Source organism: Delphinus delphis, chromosome 13 (genome assembly GCF_949987515.2).
Source record: "Delphinus delphis chromosome 13, mDelDel1.2, whole genome shotgun sequence".
NCBI lineage: Eukaryota > Metazoa > Chordata > Mammalia > Artiodactyla > Delphinidae > Delphinus > Delphinus delphis.
This window is the reverse complement of record NC_082695.1, coordinates 35,066,585-35,083,760: the sequence shown is the minus strand read 5'-3', so window position 1 is coordinate 35,083,760 and position 17,176 is coordinate 35,066,585. Positions and strand designations below refer to the sequence as shown.

Genomic DNA, 17,176 nt, shown 5'->3' with positions numbered 1-17,176 from the left:
CTTATATTTTACATTTAGCACCACGTCTCAATTTGGACTAGCCACATTTCAAGTGCTGAAGAGCTACATACTGCTAGTGACTACCATAATGGACAAGGCAGCTATGAAGGACTAAAAAATTTTAAGTATCATTTTATCATCTTGCACACAAGAACCTCTATTTTTCATTAAAATTTATTATTGGAAACCATGCCATCATTAATTCATTTATTTGTTCAAATAACATTTACCTATTACTGGCAATGTGACTAAGTCAATTACAATACAGTATTTTCCTTTACTTATAGGAAACAATGGCATTAAATACTGTCAGAGCTAAAATTAATAATGAAGGAAGCTCAGGGATTGATGAGATAGACAATACGTGGTCCAATTTCTTGGCATTATAAATCCAGAAATTCAATCTTATCATTTCATCCTGGAGTGATCAGACTCCCAAAGACTCACTTTAGCTAATCAAACTCAAAACACAATTTATAATAACAATATCAAATCATTAATTAAGCATTGAAGAAAATATTTTCACTATCAGAATATTCATATCTATTCTCTGTGGAACCCTTTACCCTATATCGAGGTATCTAAAAAACCAAGTCCTTTTATCACCTCTAGGGCCCACGAGAAACAGCATCTATTCCACACAGCACTGTATAAACACTGGCAAATTCTTATTCTTTGGATATCCTTTATACTCAATGCAGATTACTCCTTCTGATATAACAATATGTTCAATTACCTAATAAGTATTTCATAAAACATATTTTTGTTTTAAGCTATAGTCATATCATACCATCTCATAGAACTGATTACTACCAGAAATGAACAGTCTTAGTTTTCATGTATTAGCATTTTACTGGTTTTGATTTCAGAAGGTAACCTTTTCGTGACTTTGGCCTCAGTCTCTGATTATAAAAGAACCGCCATAATAGACAGAGTGGAATGGAGTTTTATATTCCTGTTATGGTCCTACAGCAAATCAACCAAAGCTAAGCCCAAAGCACAACTGTAAAAGCAAAGACACAACTTAAGTGTTTGTTTGCCAAGTCTCACAAAATAGGTGCAAATAAATAATGTACACAGCTTTTAGAAGATATTCCAGTACACTACAAAGTACACAGAGCACATAAAAATAGAACCTGTGTCTAAAATGAATATACAGTTATATAAATATTATATAAATGTTAAAACATTCAACCCATAATAACCTGGTTTACCTTTTTAAAATTTAGGAGGGGTTTTCTGGAATTCACCTGGTAGACAATGTATCTTTAAAAGGATGTCCAATGAACTCTGAACTGATGCCTTATATTTTTGTATTTTTTGGTATTTTTATACCAAGCAAAGATATTAAAGATCATTCAACCAATCCAAGAGTTGGAATCATTTCTTTCAAAAACAGGCATGAGGAACTAAGTTAAGGTTTAAAGTATAAAAGGTCCTTGCTTCTAGCATTTTCCCAACTCTTCCACAGTAGATTTCTTTGCTATCTCCCTCTCATCCCCAGAAACATAAGAAAAAAAGAAAGAAGGAAGGAAGGAAGGAAGGAAGAGAGGGAGGGAGGAAGGAAGGGAGGAAGGGAGGAAGGAGAAGAAAAAAGAAAGAAAGACAGAAGTCACAAAGGGCAGCTGAAATTTTGGATGAGTAAAGAGGAAGAAGATGAACAGTAAGACAATTTCTATGTTTAGTGATGGACAAATTCCCCAAAGTTTTTGTTTGTTGTTTCTTAAACTACAGACATCAGAGCTTTTTAAAATGTCATCCTGATATCTCCGAGTGATTTCTGAAGGCCAGCAGTTTGGGATTCTACTACAAAAATATACAGAACAAATAGGTAAAAAGTCTTGAGAATAAGAAGACAAAGGTATTTAGTAGCAAAGTAAACATTTTAATTAGACCATGTTGAAGGAGTAGAGCGGTGACATGTTAAGCATTAAAAAGTAGATGCTACCTTTATGTGACTTGTATGTCACACCTTATTAACAAATAAAGTTAACAAATACATTAACTTCTAAACTTACTTTTACCCAGTGCCATTCAGCAACTATCTCCACAGACCAAGAAGGGTAAAGTTCTTCCTTAACAAAACGTAGGTGCTTCTGTCTATTCGTCACCCAAGTAACAACAAGACAGTTTGGAGCAGCCAGCTTAGGGATAGGTATCTGCTTTATTTGCAGTGGTGATAAATAACTATATCTAAAAATAAACAGAAAAAAATATTAGCAAAATTTGCTGCAAAAAAGAAAAATAAGCAGGGAGAAAACCTGTATAACATTGACTCCACAAACACAAAGCTCCTATATTTATTTGTGCAACTAAACATGAAGCCACACTGACACCCAGTGGACATATTATTACACGCAAGTCAGAAATAATATTTTTAGTTTTTACTAATTTAATATGATGAAGCCATATTTCTTTATCATTTCTAAATGTATTACATTTCAGTAATTTTACTAATATTTTCTATATGCTTTTCTAACATTCAAAATTAAGCAAATATTATGGTTTGATAATCTGTACATTACAAAGGGACCCCATTAACAGTCTTGAAACTACTATCTCAATATCCCACGAACATCTTCAGTCTATCATCTTGTTTCTTTCATCCTTCCCAATCAGTTCTACTGGGCTCTCTGAAACTCTCATGCTTTCATTACAAAAAAAAATTCTACAGTCTTGCACCTCCTGGTCGTTAGTAGTATGAAGTCTAGTTTCTCTTGCTAAAACACTACTTGCTCTACAATACCCCATCAAACCAATGTGGCCCTTTCTCCAGCACCCAACACACACAACAGAAAGAGGAGAGGTCAGTATTCTCCTAGCTCCCCTACTGCCAGTTCCAGGCTATCAGCCATCTACCTTTGCGTAAAATCCCCTTCTCTTTGAGAAGTACGCTATCTAGCCTCCAATGTTCCTTATCGAACCTATTACAGCCTCACTCTCCATATTCAATGAGGATTTAAGTTCTGAGATCCTTCTACCTCACCAACATAAATCTTGCCAGTATCCTGGGCAATTTCAAAGCACAGGCTAATTAATGTACACACTCACCTATTCTTCCCCTAAATAAATACCATTGCATTCACTCCACTTCAATAATCCCTTCGAGTGGCCAAAACCTGGACGTTGTCATCACTCAAACTTGCTCCATTTCTGAAACCATATACACTGATCTCTGGTCATTACTTTTTTTTTTTTTACATCTTTATTGGAGTATAATTGCTTTACAATGTTGTGTTAGTTTCTGCTGTACAAAAAAGTGAATCAGCTATAAGTATACATATATCACCATATCCCCTCCCTCTTGAGCCTCCCTCCCATCCTCTGTATCCCACCCCTCTAGGTCGTCACAAAGCATCAAGCTGATCTCCCTGTGCTATGCGGCTGCTTCCCACTAGCTATCTATTTTACATTTGGTAGTGTATGTGTATGTCAGTGCTACTCTCTCACTTCGTCCCAGCTTCCCCTTCCCCCCACCGTGTCCTCAAGTCCATTCTCTATGCTGTGTCTTTATTCCTGCCCTGCCACTAGGTTCATCAGTACCGTTTTTCTAGATTCCATAAACATGCATTAGCATACAGTATTTGTTTTTCTCTTTCTGACTTACTTCACTCTGTATGACAGACTCTAGGTCCATCCACCTCATTACAAATAACTCAATTTTGTTCCTTTTTATGGCTGAGTAATATTCCATTGTATATATGTACCACATCTTCTTTATCCATTCATCTGTCGGTGGACACTTAGGTTGCTTCCATGTCCTGGAAACTGTAAATAGTGCTGCAATGAACACTGTGGTACATGACTCTTTTTGAATTATGGTTTTCTCAGGGTATATGCCCAGCAGTGAGATTGCTGGGTCATATGGCAGCTCTATTTTTAGTTTTTTAAGGAACCTCCATACTGTTCTCCATAGTGGCTGTATCAATTTACATTCCCACCAACAGTGCAGGAGGGTTCCCTTTTCTCCACTCCCTCTCCAGCATTTATTGTTTCTAGATTTTCTGATGATTGGCCATTACCTCTTTTCCGTCACCAATTCTTTGACTTTACCAAAGCATTCAGTCAGTGCCCCATTCCTCCACTTTACTGAGTCTATCAGTTTCTTCCTGCCCACACTTTCTCCTCTTCCTCACATACTACCAACCACCAATCACTCCTCTGTCTTCTCACTATACCCCTAACTCCAATCTCCCCTGTACTCTTTCACCCCATAACTCCTGCAAACCTCCAATCTTAAATTCAATTCAATTTCAACACAATTCAATTCAACTTCTTCATATGGAAAAAAATCAGGTGGAGAAAAATGCTAAACTGAAGAATTGGCTCAATTAAGTCCATTCTTAGGTTCTCAAAACTACTCATCAATTCTTTTACTTATCCTTGGTCAACTACTACAAACCTTCATCTCTTTTCAAGTCTCGCCCAAACTCACTCTTTGTAGATGAAGTTAACGCATATATCAGTTAAAAACAAAAAAGCCATCGGACTGCTTCAATTACCTAACCCTCTCCCGCCTGGTTATACGCTTTCACTTACCCATTGCTATACATTTCCTCTTAAAGGATAGCATGGCTTCATATATTTAAAGCTTATCCCTCCAGCTGTGTTCTCTTATTCTCATCTTCTAGTCTATTAGTGATGCTAATTACTCCCCTCCTGCATTTTCAACCTCTCAATTAGTTCCTTACCATTAGCCTATAAATATACTTATACTATACACTTTTCCTTTCTTTTCTTTTCTTTTTTTTTGGTTAGTTTTTCTATATACTATATACTTTTAAAGGAAAGAAAAGGAGAGAAGACTTGGGCAGGGGGAGGGTGGAGAAGGGAGAAAGAAAGGAAGAGAAGAAAAAATAACAGAAAAGAAAAAAGGGAGAAATACCCTCAGTTAGGTCTCCTGCCTACAGCTAAACTAAGGACTGGCCTATCCAGATAATGCATAGTAATCTCCTTTTCTTAGCAGCCTTAATTCCATTTGGAATTTTAATTCCCCCTTTCCATGTAACCTAACATATTCACAAATTCCAGGGATTAGGACAAGGGCATGGAGGCGGGTGTGGGGGGAGGGGGGACAACAGTATTCTACCTACCACAGATGCTAAAACTGGTAACAAGATATTTACATATATCACAGTATCTCCCTATATGATTTCCTTTTTAATTTTCTAATAAAGGAAAATTAGAAAATTAAAAAGGAAAATTAATTACCTATTTTGATAATTACATTATGATTATATAAGAAAATATTAATATATTTGTTTTCAAGAAATACAGAATAAAATATTCCAGAGTAACTTACTTCTTCCTAAATAATTTATTCTCATACAGTTCAGAAAAAAATTATATATACATAGATATCTACACACATGCACAAATACACACATATAGAGAATAGCTACAGGAATTCTTTGTATGATCCTTGAAACTTTAAGAGAAAAAAGTCCAATTATTGGTACAGCTCATAAACAAAAAGCATAACAAGATAATTGTGGAGAAGAAATTTCATACAAACTTTAAGTCAAGGTAATAGGAACTGTTCAGTCTAGAAAATCGAAGAGTGAGAGGAAATACAACTGAAGACATTCACTAGAACTAGAGGGAAAAACTTTTTTAAAAAGCTATTAAAAGGGAATGTCATCTTACTAACTAATTGAACTTATCACTCTAAAAGGTTACATAAAAGAAATGGTGGCATAAATAAAAACAAATTTCAGAATGAAGTAGACCAATTCATTCATAGCAGTATTAAGGAATACTGTATTTTGGCACATATTTCTAAACTTCAGAATTTGATATCAAAGAAGGCAAAAATGTTGCCTTTTGGTGTTATAGAAACATCCCTGAACTGGACAGTCAGTAACCTTAATCATTAATAAATATATTACTTCTAACATTCTTAACCTACATCTACATATAGTTCTAGTTCAAGAGAATTATCTACTTAAGGGAATTAAAATCTTAAAACGAAAGTGTTTTAGTAGTTTCAGACAATCTATTATCATAAAGTAATGCTTTTAGCATATGTAACTAGAATGTACAAAGGACAATAGCTTTGAGAAAGCATATCTAATAGATAAATTATTTATACTTACCTGTTACTTCTTTTAACTGATTTGTTCTGCCATGGTGGATCTATCACAATTACATCATATGTTTTCTTACCTGAAAACAAAGACACAATTTCAGAAAATATCTTCTATACGTATCACTTTAAAAACTAAACATGTTCTGAGACTTCCTGGCGGTACAGTGGTTGGGACTCTGCACTTCCACTGCAGGGGGCATGGGTTCCATCCCTAGTTGGGGAACTAAGATCCCACATGCCACATGGCAAAAAAAAAAAAAAAACTAAACATGTTCTTCAACAATGAAGTGCATTCACTACAGACACAAATATACTGGAATGCAAGAAAAGGATTTGTGGCATTTATTCAAATAATTTATCTAAAATAATTAAGAGATTCCCCTTATAATTTAGTACCTCTGGGATTTTAACATAATTTCACCTATTCCAGAAACTTCCTAAAAATAACTACAGCTCCCTTAGCTAGACATCAATGATTTATAAATGTCCTATAAGTCTTGGTAGCCATATTAACTTGGTCCTTTCAAGCCTAGATAGGGTAGGTGTGGGTTTTTTGCTTCTGTTTTTCAACTTTTTACATGAAATAAAACTTGTCTTTTGACTGATATATTGACCACAACAAAATGTCCCCAATAGTCTACTAGTGTTCTTTTCTCTGGACCAGGATCACACATTGCATTCAGTTGCCATGTCTCCTAAATTTCCTCCAATCTGGAAAAGTTCCTCAGTCTTTCTTTGCCTTTTATGACCTTGATACTTTTGAAGACTACTGGCTAGTCATTTTATAGAATGTCCCTCAAGTTTGGGTTTGGTATTTCCTCGTGATTAAATTTAGGTTCTTTATTTTGGCAAGAGTATCACCATGCCATTATCAGGAAACACAGTGTCAAAATGTCTCATTATTAGTGATACTACCTTTGATCATTTGGTTAAAATGCTGTCAGCCAGGTTCCTCCAGTTTTACTTTTGTAATTAATAAGTATTTTGCAGGGAGATATTTTAAGACTGTGCAAATATCCTGCATCTCATCTTTTCATCCACTATTTTGACACCCAAATACTATGATGTGTGCCAAATGGAAATTTTCTAGTTACATCATTCTACCTACATTTATTAATTGGAATTTTACTGTGAGGAAGAGCTGTCCCTTTTCCTTTTATAAACAGAGGTATATTTTTGTAAATGTACAATCTCATAAGTGATCAAAAGAATGCAAATTAAAATAAGGAAGTGATGGCTTTTAAACTATTAGAGTAACAAAGATCAAAAAGAATGGGGAAAAAGATGTTCAAATATAGCATGATTTTCTCATTAATTTGTTATCTTGTCATTTACCCTGAAGAATTTATGACACTGTGACATGAATAACCAATCATTTATAAGACGGTTTGAAAGTAATTAAAAGAAGCTTTTCATTAATAAGCTATGTTATGTTAATAATGTAAAATTTTGCTTAAAAATGTCCAAATAACATTAAACAGCAGATTAAATTCAATTTGGTCAATATACCTCTTATCTACATCATCCCTTAGAATATTATAATAGTTATAATTTGTTAGAAACATAAATCACTGAGCTAAGCTCATGATGCAGATTATCTCATCTAATCCCCAAAATTACCCTTGGAAGTAGGTATTATCATATCCATTTTATAGACTAGGAAACTGAGGCTCAGTTTTGTGAAGTGCCTAAAGACTCATAGTTAAGCTTCAGAATCTAAATTCAAATTCAGGTGTATATGACTCTGGACTTAAATATCTAAATTCTTAACTTTATACAGGAAAATATTTTGAGAAACTTTAAATAATAAACTTGAACAGTAGCTTAAAATGTAACCTAAAAGGCTAGGAATGGTTTGGGAATTAACATTCGTATATGAAGTGTTTCTACTTTGCTATGAATAAAAGCTAAATAAAGTTATTTGGTCAACCCCAACTGTACCCTGAATTCCTAAGTACAGAACAGTAACTATGTTTACTCTCTTGGGGACTAGTTAAGTTTTTGACCCTTTGTTTGTAATAAGAATTTTTTTAGTTTTTAAGACAGAAGTCAGCACTTTAAAATTGAATTTAAAAGAAAAATACAAGGAGAAAATTAAGTGTTTACCCTATCACAAAATGCTGGTGCTCATTCAACATTCAGATTTGTTCTTGACTTCTGAGGCCACAAAAAAATTATCTTTTTCTAATAATAAACATAATAATTACTTACAGCTCAGAAGCGGGTACATACAAGAAATGTCAGACAAAAGAAAACTGCTTTTTGGTGGCAGCAGGTATTTCTGTCCCATTAAAGTGATCATTTTTGTAAAGCTAGAGTTGTTTTCAACAATCCGTGAAAATAAATCCTGCTCTGTAACAGATATATCATCGTCCATCAATTGTAACGTCTGAAGTTCCATTTCATTCAGAGAAGGCAAATGCTTTGCCATTTCACATAATTCTGACAAATTGCAGGTATCAAGTGGTAAAGTAATGGGCTCAGTATACTTGTCCCGTTTTTCATAAAGTGGATGAAGAAAGCCACTTTTGAGACCTTCTTGGATTAACTGTGAAGATCCATCCAAAATCAGCCCCCTGATCTGTAAGAGAATTTTTTTTAAGTACATTAAAAAGTCACTAAAAAGAAAATAAATAAAAAAAATAAAAAGTCACTGACATTAAAACAATTTTCTAAATAATAAAGTTCCTACTATGCTTTGAATATTTCAACTCTTGGATTAAAATCAACATTCTTAATGCTTACAGGAAAATAACTTTATACTACAAAAAGAGTTAGAAAGTGTGAGTATACCTTTGAAATGCTATTTCTTAACTGTGGAATGAAACAAATCTCATAAACTCACTGAAAATTAACTAACCAAACAATATATTGAATACGTAGAAAATGTATCCTTAAATCTTTATACGATAAATTTGATAATGTTTCTAAAAGAAAGTGGAATTTCTAATTTATAAAAAGAATTAAGGGAATTCCCTGGCAGTCCAGTGGTTAGGTCTCCATGCTTTCACTGCCAAGGGCATGAGTTCAATCCCTGGTCGGGGAACTAAGATCCCGCAAGCTGTGCAGTGTGGCCAAAAAAAAAAAGAATTAAGTTTAAATCACATTTAATCTTAAATTTTTCTAGTAACTTAATTTTTTACATATTTATTTATTTACTTATTTGGCTGCGCCAGGTCTTAGTTGCAGCATGCAGGATCTTCATTGCAGCATGTGAGATCTTTAGTTGCAGCATGTGGGATCTAGTTCCCTGACCAGGGATTGAACCCAGGCCCCTTGCATTGGGAGCATGGAGTCTTGGCCACTGGACCACCAGGGAAGTCCCCCTAGTAATTTAATTTTAAAATAAATATACCTTTGATTTTATAAAATATAGCTTGAATTGTAAAAAAAGAAAAAAATTAACTCTATAAAATGAATATATAAACAAAGGTTTTCAATAATACAACCAAAATAATTATAAAATTAAAAGCCAAGTTCTGCTTCTGGACAAGATGGAGTACCTTTAATCCGAAATTACTTTTAAAAAAATTTTTTTAAAAAACGGTTTTCAGACCTTGGATGGATGTCAAGCAGTGTAGAACAGTAGTCCCTAAAAAAGGAGAAACGAGCTGCTCCAGCTTACCGCCTTGAGAAAGTTTCTAGGTAGCAGTACAGGAAAGAGACCCATTCAGAGCCCAACAGTCTCTCTGAGTTAAGGAAATACAGCTGGGAGTCTGGAAAGGCCAAGGCAGCTAGAGTTTGCAGGGAAGGATACCAGAGAGGAGAGAGCTGCAGAGGGTCAAGTCTCCAGCTGAGTAGTGATCAGCACATGTATGTGATGAAATACCCAAGGACAGGGAAAGAACCAGATAAAATGATCAGAGGGAGAAATCCCCAGAGTTCACACAGGGCTTGTGCAGCCCTTTTTTTTTTTTTTTGCAATTGCGGGCCTCTCACTGCTGCGGCCTCTCCCGTTGCGGAGCACAGGCTCCGGACGCGCAGGCTCAGCGGCCACGGCTCAAGGGCCCAGCCGCTCTGCGGCATGTGGGATCTTCCCGGACTGGGGCACGAACCCGTGTCCCCTGCATCGGCAGGCGGACTCTCAACCACTGCACCACCAGGGAAGCCCGTGCAGCCCATTTTTAAAGATTAGGAAAAAAAAGTAGAAAGGGATATTAAGGCATTCATTATAACCATATTCATATGTTCAAAAATGTAAAGAAAAAAATGAACCTGTTAAGAAGAGATAGGGAAACTATAAGAAAAGACCAAATTGAGTGTCTAGAAATTAAAAACTACAATGCACAAGTGAAAAATACACTACATTGGAATTACAGCAGATTAGACACTGAAGAAGAAAAGGTTAATGCACTTGAAAACAGCGCAATAAAAGCACCCAAAATGAAGGGGACAGAAAATATATTTGAGGAGACAACAGCCAAAAATTTCTAAATTTGCTGAAGACTATGTATTCACAGATCCAAGAAGATCAAAAAATGGAGGAGGAGGAAGAGGAGGAAGAGAAAACTACATTAAGGAACATCACAATTAAATTGCTGAAAACGCTCAAAGCAGCCAGAGACTTCCACTTCCAACCAAGATGGAGTAATAGGGACAAAAGCTTTCAAGACACTGGACATCAGGCAACAAAGGAGAGTGAAAGAAATCATAGGTAAGCCCTATGACTGCCCCAGCTAACTGCCTGAAGATTTTCCAAGGCACAAGAAGAATCTGGGCAGAGTCTAGAAGAAATCCAGAGTTATGGAGACAGAGCTGAGAATATGGGGATGCCAAGACAGAGCACCCAGGAGAGTATCAGAGAGGAAAGAGCTGTACAGAGAGAACTCTGTATATCTGCAGGTAGTCACACTGGAGAAATTCCTGTAAATACTGATCACTCCAAGTGTGTGGGGGAAACTATCCAAGGCCAAGAAAAGAACCACCCAAGAGGACTAAAAGAAACAGTTTCTTGAGCTCTCACAGGGCCAAGAATAGTACTTGTTTCCAACACTCAGACCAGAAAACATCATGATTCACAGGACAATTGGGGGACATTTCACCATGGGTCTCGCTGTGTGAGCAGAGGCACTGATAGCTTTTGTTCCAGAATAAATTTTCAAGGTGTTGGTTTGTAACCTCAAGAGCTTCCCAGGTGAAATCTGAAACTGGCCCCTGTACACAGAGGGCAAGGAGAGACCAAAGAAAAGAGGCAGACCACTCTAGATGGGAAGATGGCAGGTTTAACAACAAGAGAACTTACAAACGAGGCTTGTCTTGGGAGGCTGCAAGACAAGTAGATCTCTGTACCTGTCGCCCAGAATCCTAAAAGTTTATACAGAGTTCTTAACTGGGTTCAGTCACATACACAGTCCAGATCGTCTCAACAACAGCTTACTCTCTCAAGGCTATGTCCTTGAAAACAGCTCCCACTGTGGGAACGGTGGGCAGAGTGTACAGTCCAAAGACAAAGGAGGGATGAGGAGCCTCCAAGTGTCCAGGTCAACCAGTGGTCATATCCTCAAGATCAGTTCCTCCAACACAAGGATATTCATATAGCATGGAAGACGGAGATCATGTCTCCCTCCAAGCCAGAAGGCAGATCTGTTTGCTGTCCAGGTTAATAAAGGCTCACTCTGGAACAAAGGCTGGACAGGTTTGTTTGCAACCCATTTTAAAAAACTGGGATTCCCTAACCTTGGGGTTCTTTAGCTATGAACCAAATCTACTGCATGCAGAGCATATACCGAGGCTCCTTGGCATCGTCCCCATGGAATACAAGGGAAGTCTGTGAACAGAAAGTATATGCTTCCTGCTATGCAGGGAGCAATAAACTCCTTATTTAATAAAATCTTAGGTCTAAATCTATTTTAATAAAATCTGAGACCTAAACTTGCTAGCTTGTTAGCTTCCAAATAGAGTAAAATCTCAGACATTTCATCCCAGTTCTTGACAGGGGTATTGCGTAGATAACAGATTTTGTGTCAGTAAAAAGGAATAATCAGCTTTAGTCTAAAAACATCATTCTAAACTCACCTAAGAAAAATCTACCCAGTAATTGATAGACCAATTAAACCAAAAATCTCTAAAGACACAGAAGTTCTGAACAACACTACCAACTTAACCTGACATTCATAGAACACTGCATCCAACAACTATAGAATACGTATTCAAAAATACATTAAAAATAGCACACAATACAGTCACAAAGATAATTCATATGCTGGACTATAAAGAAAGGCTCAATAAATTTAAAAGGATTGAAATCATCAGAGTATATTCTTATACCCCAACGGATTTAAGTTAGAAATCAATAATAAGAAGATATCAAGATAAACCCCAAATATCTGGGAATGAAACAGCAGACTTCTAAATAATTCATATAGGTCAAAGATAAAATCACAGAGGAAATCAGAAAATATTTTGAAGTGAATGAAAGTGAAAATACAAAATATCAAAATATGTGGAATGCAACTAAAGCAATGATTCAAGGCAAACTTATAGCTTTAAGTGCTTATATTAAAAAAAATCTAAATTCACTGACAAAAGCTTCTACTTTAAGAAGTTAGAAAAAGAGCAAAGTAAACCAAAAGGAAGAAAATAATAGAGAACAGATATCAACAAAATAGAAAATAGACAGACAGCAAAGAAAATTAATTAAGTTAAAAGCTGGTTCTTTGAATATACTTGACATCAATTCATGTGTCTAATAAGGGATTGATATCCAGAATATAAAAGAACTCCTAGGGAATTCACTGGCGGTCCAGTGGTTAGGACTCCAGGCTTTCGCTGCCAAGGGCGCAGGTCCGATCCCTGGTCAGGGAACTAAGATCCCAAAAGCCGTGCAGCGTGGCCAAAAAAAAGAACAAAACTCCTAAAACTCAATAACAACAACAAAAACCCAATTTAAAAATGAGTGAAGGACATGAATAGGGACATGAACAGACATTTCTCCAAAAAAGACATACAAACAGCCAACAGCACATAAAAATATGCTCAACATCATAAATCATCAGAAAAATGCAAATCAAAACCACAGTGAAACACCACTCACACCCATTAGAATGGCTGTTAAAAAAACAAAAACAGAAAGTAAGTGCTGACATGGATATGGAGAAACTGGAAACCCTTATGCATTACTGGTGGGAATGTAAAATGGTACAACCACTGTGGAAGACAATAAGGCAGTTCCTCAAAAAATTAGAATTATCATATGATCCAATAATTCCACTTCTGGGTATATTCCCCAAAAAATTGAAAGCAGGGACTGGAACTGATATTTGTACGCTCATGTTCATAGCAGCATTATTCACAACAGCTAAAAGGTGGAAACATCCCAAATGTCCATTAACAAAAAAATATATAAATAGGCACTTCCCTGTTGGGGGAAAATAAAAATCATTCAGGAGATAAATAATGGTGATGGTTACAAAACAATGTGAATGTACTCAGTACAACTGAATTGTACACCTAAAAATGGTTAAAGTGGTAAATTTTATTTTATGTATATTTTGCCACAGTAAAAAAAAAAAAAAAAATTTACAAAAAAAAGCTGGTTCTTTGAAAAAACAACAACAACAAAATAACAAGCCCCTAGCAAGAAAAGGAAAGAATACAAATCACCAACATCAGGAATGAAAAGGGGCATCACTTATCGTCACAAATCCTACAGACATTAAAAGCATGATAAGAGAATACTATGAACAACTTCATGCCAATAAATTTGACAAGTTGGATGAAACAGACAAATTTCTTAGAAAATACAACTTGCCAAAATTGACATAAGCAAAAGCAGAAAATCTGAAAATCCCTGTTATCTATTAAAGAACCTTATATTATTCCTAAAAACCTTCCCCAAAAGGAAACTCGAGGCCTAGATAATTTCACTGGTGAATTAATTCAAATATTCAAGGATGAAAAAACACTGATCCTAAGAAAACTTCAACGAAGAATGTATAGCAGATGGATGTATATGGATGTATAGCAAATGAAAAGATTCTCAACATTATTAGTCATTAAGGAAATGCAAGTTAAAACCTCAATAAAATACCACTACACACTTAAAAGAATTCCTAAAATCAAAAATCTGATGATATCAATGCTAGTGAGGATATGAAGCAAAGAGAGTTCTTATACTTTGCTGGTGGGAAATGCAAAACAGTACAACTACTTTGGAAAGCAATTTGGCATTTTTTTATGGAGATAAATATAACATTAACCATCAAACCAAAAATACCATGCCAACATGGAAATTTAAAACTCTATTACAAACAACTCTTAAGCAAATCCCTAGAAAACCATGATATATCAATGAAATTTCACATCATGACAATTACAACACAACATATCAGAACCTATGGTATGCTGCAGTGCCCCAAGAAAAAAAATCATAACATTGAATACTTCCATCAAAAAAAAAAGAAGAAAAAAAATGAACTAAGACAACTCAAAAAGTCAAAAAAAGAAAAAAACAGAAGGAATAAATTAAAATGGATTAAAGCAGAAATAAGTTAGACATTTTTAAGGTAAATTAATTTCAAAAACAACTAATAAATTAGGCAAAGCATTAGCTAATCTATCAAGGAAAAGGAAGTAAACATACAACATAAATAGTGAAGGCAAAATAACCACAGAAACAGACTATTCATAAACAAATTTGAAAAATTAGATGAAATGGATAATATTCTAAGATAACATAATTTACCAAGATTAACTACAAAAGAATTTTTTTAATCTAAAATTGATTTCCAAAGAGGAAAAAGGAAAAGCTGTCAAAGAAGTATCCCCACAAAAAAAGCAACATACTGAGATGGATGCAAAGGGGAGCTCTACCAAACTTTTAAAGAACAGATTACTCCAGAGAATTGGGGAGAAAAAAAGAAAAACTTCCAACTTCTAACATTGAAATATGTAAATATCTGTATATAATTATATATATAAAACAAAAAAATTAAATATATCAGACCAATCTCACTTACGACTGTTCCAAATAAAACAGTAGCAAACAAAATCCAGCAGAACATTTAAAAAATAATACATCATGGTCATTTGGAATATATACTACAAATGTAAGGTGGTTACATATGATTAAAAATCAAAGGAAAATATTAGGAGAAAAATCATCCATTCAATCTCCATAGATGCTTTAAAAACATTTGATAAAATTCAGTAACCACAGTTGATAATAACACTCAATAAATAAGAATACACAGAAACTTCTTTAACATGCTATTTCCAACTCAGCCCAAAACCCAGTGGAGAGGAAATCATCTCCTACAAAGTCAGGGACAAGGATAGATACTCTCACAAACGTTACTTAATATTGTATCATATTTTCCAGCCTATACAATTAGAGAAGATAAATAAATTAGGGATATAATAATTATAGAGGTGTAAGTAAAACTATTAATATTTGCAAGAGTTATAATTATTACCTGAAAAATCAAGACATTCAATTTTTTTAAATTAATGCTAGATGTATATAAAGAAAATTTTACAGAATAACAACAGAAACTTAAACAAATGGAAAGACACATTTATGTTTTGGAGTAGGATCACAACATCTTAAAGATGCTAATAGTAGATGTTTATAAATTTGATTGCCGTAAAAATTTCAACAGGTTAGTTTTTCTAACCAGACACTAAAATTGATCCTAAAATTCATGTGGGAAAATAAACAAAAAGCCCAGGAAAATTCTGTAAAAAGTAGCAATGATAAGATGGCCCAGGGTGGGGGGTGGGGGGTGGAGGGTGGGGAATAAGTAACCACCACATAAGATATTAAAACATATTCACATTATAAAATCTCAAAAGAGATTGGCAAATAAATAGTGAGACAAACAAGTAAGACTTAAAGTCCAGAAATAAACTCAAATACTTATGTGAATTTAGTATATCAAGCATCTCATATAAGGAGGGAAAAACTGCATGAATAATGGTAGGACATATAGGTAGTCAACTGGATCCATACCTCACACTGTATACCAGGATAAAGTCCAAATGGATCAAGATATAAATTTGAAATAAAATCATAAATGTTCTAGAATAAAACATGGGAAATTATTTTAAAACCTTGAAGAAGGAATACTTCTCTAATTATGATTCCAAAATTCAGAAGTCATAAAAGAAAAAAATGATAAATTCAACTAAATGAAAATATAATATTGTCTGCATGGCGAAACCAAAACCAAAAAAAATCATAATTAAAATTAAAATGACAAACTGGGAAAAATATGCTTGTAATTTACATAATAGACAAAGACCTAATTTCCCCAGTATATAAAGAGCTCCTATAAATCAGTAAGAAAAAGAACAATCCAATTTTTTTAAGTATGCAAAGGAAACAAACAGTTCACATAAGAGAAATACAAATGAATTTTAAACATACATTGCAATGCTTAACTACATTCATAATAAGAAATGCAAATTAAAGCCATACTAAAATACTGTTTTTCAACAATTAGATTGGCAAACATCAAAAACTATAATATACTGTAATGGTGAGGATGTGGGAAAACAGGCAAAATTATACAGTTCTAGTGTGCTAATAAGATGATACAATCTCCATAGCAGCAATTTGGCAGTATCTATCAAAATGTTCAAACCCTCTGACCCAGAAATTTGACTTGTCGAAATTTATCCTGCAGATACCACACATAAATATAGAAAATGACATGTGCATACTATACCTAAATGTCAGCAATTAAAGATTAAGTAAATAAAAGTAGGAAAGACAATGAGATCTAAAACAATTTGAACCCTCTGTTTCCTCTCATTTCTTTAACTCCCAGATCTCAGTAACCTCTAAGTTCTAGAAATACATCCTTCATATTATTCACTTTCTTCTGCCACTATCTTAAGTTGTTTTACCTACTGACAGTAGGCTTTTATAACTCAGAAAATTTCTGGACTTAACCAATATAGCATAAGTTTACTTATGTTAAATATGTAAATGAGAAGTATATGAGATTTTAACAAAAATTGGTTTAAATTGTTCATTACAATAAAAGTAATGATAAATCACTCCAGTGTTAAATTTTAACCTTGATCAAAATGACTGCTTGAGGGACTTCCCTGGTGGCGCAGTGGTTAAAAATTTGCCTGCCAATG

The 17,176-nt window shown here is 34.5% G+C and overlaps 1 protein-coding gene across 3 annotated transcripts in view; it reads right to left on the bottom strand.

The window, feature by feature from the left end:
* METTL4 (methyltransferase 4, N6-adenosine) overlaps positions 1–17,176 on the bottom strand; it is a 32,959-nt gene that overhangs the window by 12,597 nt on the left and 3,186 nt on the right. For all 3 annotated transcript variants that reach the window (XM_060028748.1, XM_060028747.1, XM_060028749.1), the window contains exons 4-6: positions 8,300–8,669; positions 6,096–6,165; positions 2,019–2,193 (exon numbers count right to left, since the gene is read on the bottom strand). In XM_060028748.1, the coding sequence (XP_059884731.1) occupies positions 2,019–2,193; positions 6,096–6,165; positions 8,300–8,669 (615 nt within the window). The remainder of the gene's footprint in view (positions 1–2,018; positions 2,194–6,095; positions 6,166–8,299; positions 8,670–17,176) is intronic.